The sequence below is a fragment of the Aquarana catesbeiana genome, linkage group LG01, assembly GCF_042186555.1.
Source record: "Aquarana catesbeiana isolate 2022-GZ linkage group LG01, ASM4218655v1, whole genome shotgun sequence".
Classification (NCBI taxonomy): domain Eukaryota; kingdom Metazoa; phylum Chordata; class Amphibia; order Anura; family Ranidae; genus Aquarana; species Aquarana catesbeiana.
In genome coordinates, this window is record NC_133324.1 from 272523967 (window position 1) to 272541546 (window position 17580).

At 43.7% G+C, this 17580-nt stretch overlaps 1 protein-coding gene across 2 annotated transcripts in view; it reads right to left on the minus strand.

The window, feature by feature from the left end:
- ZDHHC8 (zDHHC palmitoyltransferase 8) overlaps positions 1 to 16852 on the minus strand; it is a 175944-nt gene extending 159092 nt beyond the window's left edge. Inside the window, exon 1 of one of the 2 annotated variants that reach the window (XM_073628570.1) lies at positions 16558 to 16852. In XM_073628570.1, coding sequence (XP_073484671.1) covers positions 16558 to 16661 — 104 coding nt within the window. In that variant the 5' untranslated portion in view covers positions 16662 to 16852. The remainder of the gene's footprint in view (positions 1 to 16557) is intronic. The other variant, XM_073628562.1, reaches the window with a different exon arrangement.
- Between the last annotated feature and the right edge of the window lie 728 nt (positions 16853 to 17580).

A 17580-nucleotide genomic window follows, 5' to 3' on the forward strand; every position in this document is an offset into this window, starting at 1 on the left:
CCCTCCTCCACTTTTTATTAAAAAGTAGTCCTTGAGCTCCAGTTGTGTTGCTTGGAGGAAGCAACTCCTACTCTCTCCCAAGTCTCAAACTGCAGCACTCAGAAGCAAGTCACAAGGTTCTACCCTATCAGCAAAGTTGATAATCAACTCTTCTGATATTGCAGCAGGAGGATCATCTCCTTAGCTGTGGGCAATAGCAGAACAATATATTGCTGATATTTTCCTACACCCATTATAAATTCCCTGTGCGACAACAAGCATCTCCAACTCATCCCAAGCTATAAATACAACTCTTACATGGCCTAGTACACTTAGAGAAGTACAGCCAAAGCGGGAAGTGGGCTGTAAAAGGTCTTTACTGGCAGAAAAAAGTTTTACTATCCAAAGTTAAAACAAGGGCAGATTTAATAGATGGAAAGATGAAAAAATTACTAAAGTTTCGCTTTAAGCCATTAGGTTCCACAGTGAGTACAAGCATGCTTTACTGCATATACAGACTGATTTTACTGTTGTGGGTTTAGTAACACTTTAAGCCGAGTACACACTAAGTTTTTTTTGGGCTAAATGAAAAATATATTTTATATATATTATATATATATATATATATATATATATATATATATATATATATATATATAGAGAGAGAGAGAGAGAGAGAGAGAGAAGCTGTACTAACAATCCGTCATTAGTACAGCGATCTCCCCTGCTGTGCCATTGTGTTCTGACAGGTGGACGCCCCCACCGCCAGAACACTCCGTTCAGTGCTCCCAATGGCTGAGAGCGCTGATCAGGAGACGATTTTGCGTTTGTCGGACCGGCTGCCATTCACACGGGCCAAATGTCAGACGGTTTTTAATGAACCGGCTGATGCTGCCTGACATTTGGCCTGTGTGTACTAGGCTTACAAAATGTCAGGAGCACCACTGTAAGGTTTGCCTTAGAGATCTAACTGTAGAGCCATAGATGCACTTCTCAAGACAAGGCCCCATCTTCAATAAACACCCCACTGTTCCACAATCAGCTTGCCACAAAGTATCTGTCAAGGTTATGTAATCTCAATTTCATTGCGTAAAGTTAGGGTAAGAATAATGACAGCCACAGACCATGCCCCTGTAAAATTAAAGCGAAGTTCCACCCAAAAATGGAACTTCAATTTTAAGTGATGATGACCCCCTGACATGCCACGTTTGGCATGTCATTTTTTTGGGGGGGCGGATATCTTTTTAGAGGCATCCAGCTCCCACTTCCTCCCGGGGCTCCGGAAGGAAGTTCATCTCTCCCTCCCATCTTCTGGGTTACGTCACAGGTCCCAGAAGATTGCCCGGCCATTTACGGCTTGCGCATGCCACAGCTGGGCGCCCACAATTACAATGCTGGTGCCACAGAGAGGAGGGGGGAGTTGAGCTGGGCTTCGCATCGCTGGACCGTGGGACAGGCAAGTGTCCGATTATTAAAAGTCAGCAGCTACACTTTTTGTAGCTGCTGACTTTTAAATGGGTGGAACTCGGCTTTAAGTCATCCGTGGCAGTTACTATATTCCCTATCAAGAAAACCTATAGCTACAATTACACTCTGATCGTCTCACATATACATTTATTTATTAACCCTTGCACACGCAGACACATTGTGGGTGCTTCTATAGCACTGTCAATTTACACAGCTCTTTACATATTTATCATCAATTTACATCAGTCTCTGGCCTCAAGGAGCTTACAATCTAAGTGTATACATACACATACTAGGGCCAATTTAGAGCCAATTAGCCTACCAGCATGTCTTTGGGTTGTGGGAGGGAGGAAATCGGAGTACCCGGAGGAAACCCACACAGGCACAATGAGAACATGCGAACTCCAGGCAGGTAATGCCGTGGTTGGGATTCAAACAGTCAGCCCTAATGCCGCTAGGCAGAAGTGCTAACCACATAGCCACTGTGCTGTCCCACATGGTTTACCTCGATTCATATTTAGCTGACCAGATACACCAAGCTGACCCCCATTTTGGTCTGTCTTACAATAGTTTCAAAATGTACGTGCCAACTCTAAATATGTTCTTAGGATTTGTGCACAGATCTTTCATTGTATACCTCTGTTGATTTAAGAGACTTTCCAGTCTTTAGCTTGAAGCTGCTTCCTGCCAGCAAGACCACTGAACAATGTAACTTTCAGCGGCTACATTAGTATCAAAACAAGCCCGAGTTGCAGTTATTGCCGGTACATTGTTGATGCCTTCACTAGTGATGTGATGTTTGAACAGCGCAAGCAATTATCAGGTCAAGCACTCAAACTGGTCATTTGGCACAGCCAGGTCTGAGGTTGCAGAGATATTGCTGCATGTTGGCAAATTTTTAAGGCTATATTCACACCTGAGCATTTCATGAATGCACACCAAGTGCGTTTACGAAATGCAGAGAAAGTGTGTGTGTGCGCGGTGCCATTCATTGTTAAAGGCACCCCAAACACAACAAGCAGAGGCAGGTAATAACGCATGAATTTCAACATCCAAAACGGTACATGAGCTGCTTTGCCCTGTGCTTTTATCCTGGAAAAAATATATAAATAAATAACTAAATAAAAAGAGCCTTGAGCTAACAATCGGATTATGCAGTGCAAGAAACAAACACCACCTAGGTATCAAGTAAAGCATAGGACAATTCAGGAAAAAAGGGGTGGGTCAAGGCAGCCCTGGTGTTTAATGCTTGTTATTAGAACATGCAGGTAATATAGTCTACACTACCTTGGCAAGTCTATGGCCATATATAATCCTGTGTGTAAAGCTAGCTAGGGACAAAAAAAATGGATCAAAATGTACATGTACCATTTGATCTTTTCAGAATGTCTTCCGGACTCCTACAAAGCAGCCCTCTAGTCACAGAATCATCCTGTTTAGGGCAATGGAGGGACCACACAGATGTTTTAACTGTTGTTAGGTAACTTTGTTCCTAGGGAATGTCTGGGTCTGTTTTGTGTTGCCATACTTGACAATTGACAGCCACCCACCCAGACAAATAAAAAAAAAAAAAAAAGATATGATAATGATTGGCAGTGGAAGGCATTTTACCATATAGGAGGACAGACATCTGAATCTAGATCCCCTAACACTTGTACAGGTGTTAATGCACACATTCCTGTATTGGGACATGCTGCTTAAAGGCATCTCAATAATTCTGAATGGGCTGTCAGCACACCTCAAAGTATGAGAAAACACCTGCAGAATGTTTGCCAAAGCAGCGTATCACAAAAAGGTATGTGTGCTATGTTATGCTGTAATGTAGGTATGTTATTTCTACTATATATGCAAATACGTGCAAAGCAATGTATATAGTACCACTTGTCACCACAAAGCACAACTGTGGAGCCTGCCTAAAATTACCAAAACTATTCTGATACACCTTTGGAGTCCAGCTACATACATAGGCATTACATCAATAGGCACTACTGTGGGTGCTGCAAAAGCCTTGTTAATCCAGCTCCTGATTGTAGGATTTATAACATGGATGCAATGATGGTTGTCAGACAGACAATGTACACACATCTGTTCACAATTCCTGTGATTTCCCAAAACTCATTTAGTAAGTTGCACCAACTGTCACTTGTTACAATACCTGCTATCAGTGGAGGGTTATTTGCAGCAGTTTTGTCCCTCTATTTTTCAGTCAACGTAAGGTATTACAGTGAAATCTAGGGATGCCCCATCCAACCAGACATCAGTCCTACAGGGTCAAAAGCATAAAAAGTTTTCCTGTGTAAAGGTTTCAGTGCCATTTCCAGACTCTAGTGGCCCACCTAGTAGAGCCATTCAGAGGAACAGGAGATACAAACACACCGCAATCTGTAACCACTTTCAAGAGGGGTAGTGCTTACTTTAAAGCTGTCTATAGGATGTTTTGGATCTTGGCTGGTTCAGCAGGGACCAGTCGCTATTTGAACCATGTATGGGCAGGCTGACTGATCAACTTGGGTACAATCAACTTGGGTACAACCAGCAGGTTGGTTTTTTCAAGCGATTATTGCCGCTAGCAATAACCACTGTGAGTTCTCCCGGTAGGGACGGCTACCCACCCTGCTGGGAAAACACAAAAGCTCCACAGGAGGAATTCCACTTTAAAGCGGGGGTCCACCTATCTATCTTTTTTTTTTTTTTGAGTTCATTCTCAAACTTTTCTTCTCAGCATTACATACTCACATATTGTGTGTAATATGTCCGCCTGTGTCAGATTTCGTCGGAAAGAATAACTTATATTATTCACTGCAGGCGGTTTCCATCTTCATTGTGGGCATTTGAAGCCCACAAGCATTTATTTCCTGGATGTGGTGAATGCTATGCTCCCAGCATTCACCGCTCGTTCCCGCACATGCTCAGTGGCATCCTGGAAAGCCTGAGACTAGCTCCCAGGAGTCTGGGAGAGGCTAGAAACACGCCTACTCCCACGGGAGGAGAACCAGGAAGTGCAAAGAAGAATAGAAAAATAAAAGGTAATTACAGCGATTTAAATTTTTTTAAACGGCATGTCAGCATCTAGGCAAGGAAGAGAATACATACAGATATTTTTCAAAATTTGGGTGGAACTCCGCTTTAAATACTGACTGTGTTAATGGGAGTAAACCTGTGGTTGCAGGAAAGAAAGTCACGCTGTCTATGGCCGGCTTTAGTGCTCATGTGTCCAAGATCCAAAGATGTGATAAGCCAGGGTATGTTCTCTAAATCATCACACAATATAACATTGGTACACCCATCATGAATGTACAAAAAGTTCTATTGAGCTTTTTAGTATGGTAATGCCCACTGTAATACTATTAGCATGAAGAGAAGGTAGCAAAAAGAATAGCTCTGATTAATAGTGTAGCATGAGCAAAAAAAAAAAAAAAAAAAAAAAATTTTAAAAATAACAAAAAATATTGGATTCTATGAAGATAAAAAAAAAAATAAATAAATAAACAATTGGAAATCCTTGTGCATGGCGTTCAGCAAGGACAGTATAGAACTGGAAGATTTTTCATCTACATTTTTTCCCCCAAGGTTCACCTTTTACAATTGCTCCTAGAACATTAACTGTTGTTGAAAGTGCCAGACCCATTTGTGCTGGGTGAAAATAATTCAGTGTGTAATACCACCTTAAGAAGCCTGGATACACATCCAAGAGATTAGGCCAAACAGTGCCTTTTATTGTATGTGGCTAGTTTAGCCCTGCCAAGCTAATTAGCTAAACAAACACCAATTATTGCAGGGCCATGAAATGTGACAGGCAGCATACAAAGAGTAAGAAGAGCTACATTTGACAGCTACAGCTCCACCCAGATCTGGTCACAATAGTATAGACTTATTTTTAGAGTGCAAAAGGATGTGTACAATCAACCAAATAATTACCTCTAGTGCCTAAGCCCCGGTGAAAAAGGTTCCTGTAGTATTTTTGGGGCGACTTCAGGCGACTTGCATTGACTTCTATACAGAAGTCGTGTGCAGGTCGCCTCGACCTGCAAGTCGTGTTGCCCCTGTGTGAACCGGCACTAATAGATTTCAGCCATTACCAAGTGTGATGTGAATAGTCTTGTTTTAAGGTATTCATAGATGTAAGTAAATAGTAGACTGGCCAAGATAATGGTCAGATCAGGCTGTCCCTTACCTGTACAGATACCCTCGGAATGAATGATTTCAAGGTAAGAATACATGGTTTAGGAATAATTTCCATCAAATGGATTGTCCTTGTTCCCCAAAGATTAGGCCAGCATTAGTGGTGTTGGCACAAACGCACTCAGTTGGCCCATTTGTATGGCCAGGTTTAAGCTTACGGGTACGATGACTGATTTGCACCAGTCAGATCAACCAGCTGTCATCTTATGTTTATGGTACGCACTAGACATAACTGGCTCGTCAGACATGTAGGTGCAATGCAACTACAGGCATTGCTCAAACTGTTGGGCCTATATAAATCTGAATAGAATAATAAAGCAGAACTAAAAACTGAATCTGAGCACCGCAAACTAAATAAATTAATTTTCAAAGAAAAACTCACATCCATCCATGTCTTCATTCTTAATTTTGTTGAGAAATCACTTTGAAAAAAAAGCCTCTATAATTTCTAGCCATGGCCATCTTGAGTAAGGGCAGATGATACATGTAGCATTTACTTCCTGGACTCATCTACCCTTAGCTTTGGCATGCAGACAGGAGGGTGTGCTTAGCTGAGATCTTTTTAGTATTGCTAGCAGCAGGAGGATTAAAAATAGTTAATGTTGATTGAGAGAGTTCTGCTTTTATTATGATTATAAATATGCAGAGTGCTTCACAAACTTGTATACGCCAAGCTGACAAGTGATCTCTATAGTGGAAGCAAGAGAATGTTCTTCCCATAGCAGTTACAGTTGTAGATCACCCCAGACATGAAATTATTGCCCGATGCAAAACAGCCAGATCAGTCTACTGGAATCTCACACCTATGGCTACCTTGTGCTGTAGCGAACTACCAGATAGGACAACTATGGAACTCATTTATAAAACTGGAAGTAGGCACAATTGATGTATTTTACACAGCAACTAGAGACTTTGGGGGAGACTTACCAAAAACTGGAGCGTACAAAATCTAGTGCAGCTCTGCATAGAAACCAGTCAGCTTCCAGGTTATATTGTCAAAGCCTAATTGCACAAGCTAGTTCGACGCCGCTTGGCTACTATGCACAGCTGCACAAGGTTCTGAAAGCATCAGTTTTAGTAAATCCCCCCCAATGTATTTCATCCATTTAGGCCGGGTTCACACTGGTACGACACGACAGTTGTATGACTGTGGATCCGACTTTGCTCTGAGACATGAAGTCCGACATCCGTCCAACTTCAATGAACAGGAATCAGACTTTGATCCAGACAATGCAGGCACTTTGGTATGGTATGAATCTTTAGGGGGGAACTCCATGCCAAATTTAAAAAAAAAAAAAAAAAAAAAAAAAAAAAAAAAAAAAAACACACCACACACACACACCACAAAACTCCAAGAGCATACCAGGCCCTTCGGTCTGGTATGAATTTTAAGGGGAACCCCCTATGCAGAAAAAAATGGCGTGGGGTTCCGCCAAAATCCATACCAGACCCTTATCCGATCCCTGAACTGTACCAGGGAGCATGCCCTCAACATTTCGGGGGGGGCTTGCGCCCCCACCCCAAAGCACCTTGTCCCCATGTTGATGAGGACAAGGGCCTCTTCCTAAGCAAGTTTAGGGGCGTCAAGCACTTGGGCATGAATTTCATTGGCCAGAATAATCGTTTATTCTGGCCATTAAAATGAATATTAAAACACACCTAGCATAAATGCGTTTACACACATTTAGAAGCGTCAACTGTTTTTTTTCTGCCAAAACTCTAAATGTCTGTGTGTGCATGGACACAGTAACATACAAGGGCATTTAGCGGCAAGCCAGACACCTCTAGGAGCTGCTGAAAAAACATCCAGTATGCTTGAGGCCTTACTGCCGGTTCACACAGGCAACATGACTTGCAGGCCAACTCACAGAGGCAACCTGCACGCGACTTCAGCGGCAACTTGCAAATTGACTTCTGTATAGAAGTCAATGCAAGTCGCCTGAAGTCGCCCCAAAAGTAGTACAGGAACCCTTTTCTAAGTCGGAGCGACTTGAGTCGCTCCTATTAGAACGGTTCTGTAGTACAGAACGGGACGCGACTTGTCAGGAGGCTAAGTTTGACATCACACGGTGAGAGAAATTACATCCGTTTCTCTCACTGTGTCTAAGAAATTGGATGCATCCTTGCCAGGCTCCCTGATCGCTCAGGAGAGCCCAGTAAAGGTGGCGGTGGGGGGGCCCTTTTGCCACCTGTAGAAGTAATCCAGTGGCTCTTTAGCCATTCGGATTGCTTTTACCATCTTCAGAATAGTCAGCTTCAAATTAAATTCATGGTCATCGCTTCATCGCTGAAGCTGTAACTATGACCGAAAGATCACTATAACCTACATTTACTAAAACCTTCACAGGACCTGGACAAACCTATACAATCCAGTCAATTTCTATCAAATAACACAGGCCCTTGACATTACATAGTTGTTCATAGATCTAAAGGAGAGTGCAAGACCAGATTGTATAGAGTATGGTTAGCTTTATACACCGATCAGCCATAACATTATGTGACCACCCACCATAGCCCATCGAGGTATGGACTCCACTAGACCTCTGAAGAAATCCTGTGGTATCTGACACCAAGCCATCAGTAGCAGATTTTAAGCCCTATAAGTTGTGAGGTGGGGCCCTCCATGTATCAGACTTGTTTTTCCAGATGGTCGATTGGACTGAGATCTGGAGAATTTGGAGGCCAAGTCAACACCTCAAACTCTATGTTCCTCAAATCATTCCCGAATTTATCAGACCAGGCCACCTGGAAGGGCCTGGTCTGAAGGGGGGCGGGCACCTGTTCCCACTTCCACTCTGACCACCTAGGCCAGTGGGCTCCAAGTTTATCCATTCCTTGGGTTGTCAGCAACAATGGGTCATAATTCCTGCCACTCTGTTCCTCCCACTGATGGGGCACCAATCCTCCCACTGACACCAATCACAAGGGGGGGGGCACTATTCCTCCCACTGACACCAATGACGGGGGGGGGGGGCACTATTCCTCCCACTGACACCAATGACGGGGGGGGGGGGGGGGGGCACTATTCCTCCCACTGACACCAATGACGGGGGGGGGGGGGGGCACTATTCCTCCCACTGACACCAATGACGGGGGGGGGGCACTATTCCTCCCACTGACACCAATGAAGGGGGGGGCACTATTCCTCCCACTGACACCAATGACGGGGGGGGGCACTATTCCTCCCACTGACACCAATGACGGGGGGGGGGGGGCACTATTCCTCCCACTGACACCAATGACGGGGGGGGGGGCACTATTCCTCCCACTGACACCAATGATGGGGGGGCACTATTCCTCCCACTGACACCAATGATGGGGGGGCACTATTCCTCCCACTGACACCAATGATGGGGGGGCACTATTCCTCCCACTGACACCAATGATGGGGGGGGGCACTATTCCTCCCACTGACACCAATGATGGGGGGGGGGCACTATTCCTCCCACTGACACCAATGATGGGGGGGGCACTATTCCTCCCACGCACTATTCCTCCCACTGACACCAAATGGCGGAGGGCACTATTCCTCCCACTGACACCAAGGACAAGGAACGGTTTACTCCCACTGACACCAGGTCATTTTCTATTCCCACTGGCCACAGTCCGGCTCCCCTGTTCGAAGGAGAGTAAAATGGCTCTTTATTTAGAAAGTCTGGAGACCCCCGGCTTAGGCAATCAGAAAAAACAGGCTCCCCTTTCCTGCCAACAACCTTCTGGGACACATCACAGGTCCCAAAAGGCTGTGTGTCCATTCACAAAAAGCTTGCACATTTGCAGTGTGAAGCTGCAAGGAATCACGACCGGCTTTCTTTAGTAAATATGTCAGCAAAGAACTGGCCCGGGTGAGGACGGCGCTGGATCCCTGGCTTACCTACACAGTTGTGCTCATAAGTTTACATACCCTGGCAGAATTTATGATGTCCTGCCTACTTTTCAGAGAATATGAATAACACAAAAACTTTTCACTCTTGGTTAGTGTTTGGCTGAAGCCATTTATGATCAAAGAACTGTGTTTACTCTTTTGAAATGATAATAAAAACAGAAATTACCCAAATGACCCTGATCAAAAGTTTACATACCCCAGTTCTTAATACCGTGTATTGCCCCCTTTAACATCAATGACAGCTTGAAGTCTTTTGTGGCATTTGTGGATGAGGCTCTTTATCTTCTCAGATGGTAAAGCTGCCCATTCCTCTTGGCAAAAAGCCTCCAGTTCCTGTAAATTCTTGGGCTGTCTTACATGAACTGCACGTTTGAGATCTCCCCAGAGTAGCTCAATGATATTGAGGTCAGGAGACTGAGATGGCCTATCGAGAACCTTCACTTTATTCTGCTGTAGCCAATGACAGGTTGACCTGGCCTTGTGTTTTGGATCATTGTCATGTTGGAATGTCCAAGTACGTCCTATGCGCAGCTTCCTGGCTGATGAATGCAAATGATTCTCCAGTATTTTTTGACAACATACTGCATTCATCTTGCCATCAATTGTGACCAAATTTCCTGTGCCTTTTTAGCTCACATCCCCAAAACATCAGCGATCCACCTCTGTGTTTCACAGTAGGAATGGTGTACCTTTCATCATAGGCCTTGTTGACTCTTTTCCAAATGTAGTGTTTATGGTTGTGGCCAAAAAGCTCAAATTAGGTCTCATCACTCCAAATAACTTTGTGCCAGAAGGTTTTAGGCTTGTCTCTGTGCTGTTTAGTGTATTATAAGTGGGATACGTTGTGGTATTTTCTTAGTATTGGCTTTCTTCTAGCGACTCGACCATGCAGCCCATCTTTCTTCAAGTGCCTCCTTATTGTGCATCTTGAAACAGCCACACCACCTTTTCAGAGTCCTGTATTTCATCTGAAGTTATTTGTGGGTTTTTCTTTGCACCCCGAACAATTTTCCTGGCAGCTGTGGCTGAAATTTTAGTTGGTCTACCTGACCGTGGTTTGGTTTCAACAGAACCCCTCATTTTCCACTTCCTGATTAGAGTTTGAACACTGCCAATTGCCATTCTCAATTCCTTGCATATCTTTTTATACAGTTCAACTACCCGCAGATCCTTTGACAATCCTTTTGCTTTCCCCATGACTCAGAATCCAGAAACATCAGTGCAGCACTGGATGAAAACTGCAAGGGTCTGTCAGGAGTCCAGAAACTCATTGACCTTTTATACATACATACATACACGCACTAATTACAAGCAAACAAAGCACAGATGAGGATGGTTACCTTTAATAGCCATTCAAACCCCTTTGTGTCAACTTGTGTGCATGTTATCAGGCCAAAATCACCAGGGTATGTAAACTTTTGATCAGGGTCATTTGGGTAGTTTCTGTTGCCATTATGTTGCCATTATGATTTAAAGAGACTAAACACAGTTGATTGCTAATAAATGGCTTCAGCCAACACTAACCATGAGTGCAAGAAATGTTTTTGTGTTATTCATATTCTCTAAAAAATGGCCAAGAAATCAAATTCTGCAAAGTCCTGCCAGGGCATGTATGAGCGCAACTGTAGATACTGTAAACATCTCCTAAATGTGCACAATTTAAAAGATATTTACTTGTGAAGCTGCTGGTGACGTCACCGATGCAAGTGCTCTGAAGGGATGGCAAACCCGTGCTGTTCTTACAGAGCCCTGTGAACAGTGGCTCCCAAGCGCATGCGCAGGAGTGACATTGCGGCTTGTGCAAAAGGAGTCCAGCCTGGAAGCTAGACCAGTTGAACATGGAGGACCTGTCAGAGCGCCGCTGGAGGCCTTCGTGTTAAGGTAAGTTACACAATATGTGCTAGTATGCGATGTATACCAGCACACTATAACTTTGCCTTGCAGGTTTAAAAAAAAAAAAAAACACACCCAACAACAGGTGTTCTATCAGTTTAGTGAATCCGTCAGATTAGGTAACGAAAGTGATGTTCCGTCAGCCGCACATGCGTTTCACCGCCACCAGGTTTGCTAATCTGACAGAACACCTACAGTAAGAAGGCGCCAGCGGAAACATCTTACTGCACCCAGCTACGTCTTGAATTTCAGTGTAATTTTAGCAATAAAGTGAGCGTATATGAATATAGTATACTGACATCTGTGATGATGATTTTGAATGCCTAAAGGGTTAGCGCAGAGCAGCACAGGGTGTACCAACATGGCCTCTGACACCTTCCTACTGCTGGTGTCAAGCTTTTTCCAAAATGTAACATCCAAACAGCATCACACATGTCAACATACTATATTTATGCTCACTTTATTGCTAAAATTACTCTGAAATTCAAGAAGTAGCTGGGTGTAGCAAGAAGTCCGCTGCCGCCTTCTGACTACAGGTGTTCTGTCAGATTAGCAAACCTGGTAGTGGTGGAACGCATGCGCAGCTGACGGAACGTCACTTCAGTTACCTAATCTGACAGGTTCGTTAATCCGATAGAACACAAGCAGTTTACTACCGCTTTAAGATTGTTTACTTTATACATGTCATATTTTTATTGTGGTGGCTCCTAACCTAGGCAGTCAGGTTCCAGATGTCAATCAATGAGGATCTGTCTGAGGCTGGGTTCACACCAATTCGAATTGGATTCACAATAGCAGGAGATTTTGACCGCCTCTATGGAGCCGGTATAGTATTGCACAGTAGTAAAGAGTCTATGGTATGGTTTAGTATAGTATAGAAGATAGTCTATGGTATAGTATATAGAGTCTATTGCATGGTACAGTATTATAGCATCTATGGTATGGTACAGTAGTAAAGAGTCTATGGTTATGGTATAGTATAGGGCTCCCAATTTCAAGTCCTGAGCTACTAGCCAGGGCTTAAGGGTTACTCACTACCAGTTGCCCCACCCAACCCCTACCCCCAAACACAACCTCATAAATTATCTCATGAAATGACACTTAGCCCTGGTTCACACTGACTGCAGGAATGAAATTGTGCAAGTTTCAGCTGAACTTGCACAATTTCATACCCGCATGTCAGTCCCGATTTCGGGGACGATTTTAGAGACATCTGTGCGGGTCTCTGCACAATGTCAATGGAAATCGCACCCCGAAAAAAAAAGAAAAAAAAAAGACGACAAAAAGTAGTACAGAAAATACTTTTGGGAATCGGTGCGGCGCCCCAGATGCAGCATTGCACCAATTCGGACACTGCAATTGCCGCCGATTTGACATGTCAAATCGCATCAACGTGAACCAGGGCAGAAATGTTTTATTTATTAAGTTTATAAAATAAATATTAACAACAACTTTATCAGTGCCCATCAATGCAGCCTCTTCTGTGCCCAGCAATGTAGCCTGCGTCCATCAATGCCGCTTCACCTGTGCAGGGGAAGAGAGAGGAGAGGAATAGAATTGCCAGCCGGATCATTAGAGCACCGAGGAACATCGCTGTAACAGCTTTCATTTGCATTGCCGTGTGTTCCTGACGCTCACCGTCACATACAGCCCCACCTCCTAGCCCGGGTACTTTGATACACGTCACACATTGGATGGGTGATCTGTCGGGCTGTATGTGACAGTGTAACACATGGCAATTCTAATGAAAGAGGTTACAGCGATGTTTCTCGGCGCTCTTATAATCGGGCCGTCTGATCTCCTCCCTCTTCCCCAGGGCGACCACTCGGAGAACGGCTCCCATTCAACCCCGCATGCTGGCGTTGCTCACCATACCTCCCCCCCCCCGCTCCAAGGCAGCCCACGCTTGCCAGCCCTCATTTTCCACTATTTGAGGGCTGGTATAGTATGTAGAGAGTCTATGGTATGGTATACAGTATAGTATGGAGTCTGTGGTATAGTATATAGAGTCTATGGTATACAAAATCTATGGTATGGAGTCTATGGTATACAGTATAGTATGGAGTCCACGGTATAGTATACAGAGTCTATGGTATATAGAATCTATGGTATGGTATAGTATGGAGTCTATGGTATACAAAGTCTGTGGTAGTAGTATGGAGTCTATGGTATATAGAATCTATAGCATACGGTATAGTATACGGTATAGTATGGAGTCTATGGTATGGTATACGGTATAGTATGGAGTCTATGAGATACAAAGTCTATGGTATACGGCAGGGATATGCAATTAGCGGACCTCCAGCTGTTTCAGAACTACAACTCCCATAAGGCATAGCAAAACTCTGATAGCCACAAGTATGACACCCAGAGGCAGAGGCATGATGGAACTTGTAGTTTTGCAACAGCTGGAGGTCCACTAATTGCATATCCCTGGTATACGGCATAGTATGGAGTCTATGGTATGGTATACAGAGTCTATGGTATAGAGTCTATGGTATGGAATATGGAGTCTATGATATACGGTATAGTATGGAGTCTATGGTATAGAATATGGAATATATGGTATACAGAGTCTATGGTATGGAATATGGAGTCTATGGTATACAGAGTCTATTGTATGGAGTCTATGGTATACAGAGTCTACGGTATGGTACACAGTATAGTGTGGAGTCTATGGTATATAGAATCTATGGTATGGTATACAGTATAGTATGGAGTCCATGGCATACAGAGTCCATGGTATGGTATATACAGAGTCCATGGTATGCAGAGTCCATGGTATGATATATACAGAGTCCATGGTATACAGAGTCCATGGTATGGTATATACTAGGGCTGAAACAACTAATCGATTATGAAAATAGTTGTCAACTATTTTCATAATCGATTAATCGGCCAGTCGATTAGTTGGCCTGCATACAGAAGGCAATATTTGTTCACACATCAGGAAATACAGTGCAGCACACATACAGCTCACTACACCGTCCATACATGTCAGTAAGTGCCTGAGAACATGTGAATGTGTGAGGAGCAATGCCTCATGGGACATGTAGTCCTGGGCAGGAAGTGAGTGGGTGTAAAGGCAGAGGTTTTTTACCTTGTTATAGGGGCACACTATACTATAATTTGTAGCTTGCTATTGGGGCACTCTGAAGGCAGGGAAGAGCCAGAAGCATCGGTGAGGAACCCCAGAAGATTAGAATCTGGGCTGCTCTGTGCAAAACCATTACACAGAGCAGGTAAGTATAACATGTTTGTTGTTTTAAAAAAAAATACTTTAAAGACTGTGCAGGGAAGATCAGCATCTGAACCCAGAGAAGGTGAAGGCTGATAGAAGGCATTACAATTACATTTAGTCTATTACCTCCAAAGTAAACTTTTACATGGAGGCAAGCCACATTACGTGGGAGCAGGGCATATTACATGCAAACAGGGCACATTACAAGGAGGCAGGGAACATTACAGGGGGCAGGGATCATTACATGCGCCCCGGTGTGAAAGGGGTCCAAATAAAAAATGTGATCTCCTAGTTTGATATTTACCAGATTCAACCTCCAATAGTATATACAGTATATCTCTTCTGTCTGTTATTCTCAGAGTAGATTAGAGAATTTTCTCCCTAAACATATAGTTGGTTATTTATAATTACCACTGCACAGAGATTTTTTAAGAATACATTTTTTTTAAACTTTCCATATTAAATTACACACCACACTTTTTACGGTTATCTGATTAATCGAAACAATAATCGGCCAACTAATCGATTATGAAAATAATCATTAGTTGCAGCCCTGGTATACAGAGTCCATGGTATGGTGTATACAGAGTCCATGGTATGGTGTGGAGTCTATGGTATGGTATACAGTATAGTATACAGAGTCCATGGTATAGTATATAGAATCTATGGTATGGTATATACAGAGTTTATGGCAGGGATCCTCAAACGACGGCCCTCCAGCTGTTGTGGAACTACGTGTCCCATGAGGCATTGTAAAACTCTGACATTCACAGACATGACTAGGCATGATGGGAATTGTTGTTTCTGAACAACTGGAGGGCCATAGTTTGAAGACCCCTGGTCTATGGTATAGTATGGAGTCTATGGTATGGTATACAGTATAGTATACAGAGTTCATGGTATGGTATATACAGAGTCCATGGTATGGTATATATAGAGTCCATGGTATGGTATATATAGAATCTATGGTATACATAGTCCATGGTATATACAGTGTCCATGGTATATACAGTGTCCATGGTATGGTATATATAGAATCTATGGTATACATAGTCCATGGTATGGTATATACAGAGTCCATGGTATATAGTATACAGAGTCCATGGTATATAGTATCTATGGTATACATAGTCCATGGTATATACAGAGTCTATGGTATACAGAGTCCATGGTATGGTATATACAGAGTCCATGGTATATAGTATACAGAGTCCATGGTATATAGTATCTATGGTATACATAGTCCATGGTATATACAGAGTCTATGGTATACAGAGTCCATGGTATGGTATATACAGAGTCTATGGTATACATGGTCCATGGTATGGTATATATAGAATCTATGGTATACAGAGTCCATGGTATATAGTATCTATGGTAAACATAGTCCATGGTATATACAGAGTCTATGGTATAAAGAACCTATGGTATACATGGTCCATGGTATGATATATACAGGGTCTATGGTATATACAGAGTCTATGGTATATAGAACCTATGGTATACATGGTCCATGGTATGGTATATACAGAGTCTATGGTATATAGTATATAGAATCTATGGTATACATGGTCCATGGTATGGTATATACAGAGTCTATGGTATGGAGTCTATAGTATATAGAATCTATGGTTTACATAGTCCATGGTCTATACAGAGTCCATGGTATAGAGAGCTGCCCTCCCCCAAACACTGCCGGGCCTTCCATAGCCAGCACAGACAAAAGGCCATTTTCCAGCCACAATGCCAGCATTGCCCAGGCTGACACATGTCACGGTAGCAGGCACCCTGGCACAGCTCAGGCCTGTGGCCCTCCTCTCCTCCCTCCCCTCCCCCGCACAGCCCCGGTGTTCCAGGCGGAGGAGCCGCGGTGAGGAGATGAGGCGACCAATGGAGGAGATCTACTTACGTGAAAACAAAAAACAAAGTGGTGGAGCCCACTAATAAGGCAGCTGCAGTGGAGACTGGGATGTACTTGGTCGGTTTAAACCTTTTTCCGGTGCTGCTGGGCATTCTGTAGGTTACACATCACTAGTCGGATCCCGAGAGAGAGGCACCAGGAGGGGGGAGAGAAGAGAGACGGGGGGGCACTGACCGCACGATCCACGGAGAGTGAATGGAGGGAGGAGGGGAAGAAGAAGGAGACAGACATACACAGAACAGCTGACCTGCTCACACAGGAAATCCCACCCAGCGGAGCCCAGCCCTCTTCTCTGCCAGATGACGGCTTAAGGTGGAACCCGAGACTAGTGGAGGAGATTGCCATTCCTGGGGGAGGACTCACCGGAGCACCGACATCTCACACATCACTCGTCTCCATGGAGCTAGTACATCCCCTCAGGCAGTGCATGGCCTTTATTGGAGGATGCTCGTTAGCAGCCTGTTGTCTTTATCCTCCTCTCCTCTATCCTCTATGCAAATACTGTCCCAATGCATTCATCATTGTGTATTTCTTCCAGATCTGTGCAGGAATCCAGTGTGAGACTTTGCTTCCTGTAATAAAGACCAACTAATGCTGCTCTCTCTCCATGTGCAGGGTGACAGGTCTGTCTCCGCCCCCTCCTGTACTATATCTGCAGGTAGCCTGTAGTGTGTGGAGCCTGTTGTCCCCTCCCACAGCTCTGCTTAGGCTATGTACAGCACAGTGCTGATGTCACTGCTACTTTTACAAGGTAAAATCTAGGTATGTAAAGGGTTTGGGTGCATGCACACCAGTGGGTTTTAAAGTGGTTAAAAATGCTAATTTTGTTTAATTAAAATATGTTATACTAAAGCCTAGTACACACAGGCCAAACGTCAGGCGACAATAAAAACCAAACAACATTCAGCCCGTGTGTAAGGCAGCTGGTCCAACAGAAGCCAGGCATTCGGCTGGCTTCTGTCGGATGAGCATGCTTAAAAATGTTTTTTTTTAGGCTGGGTTCATATTTAT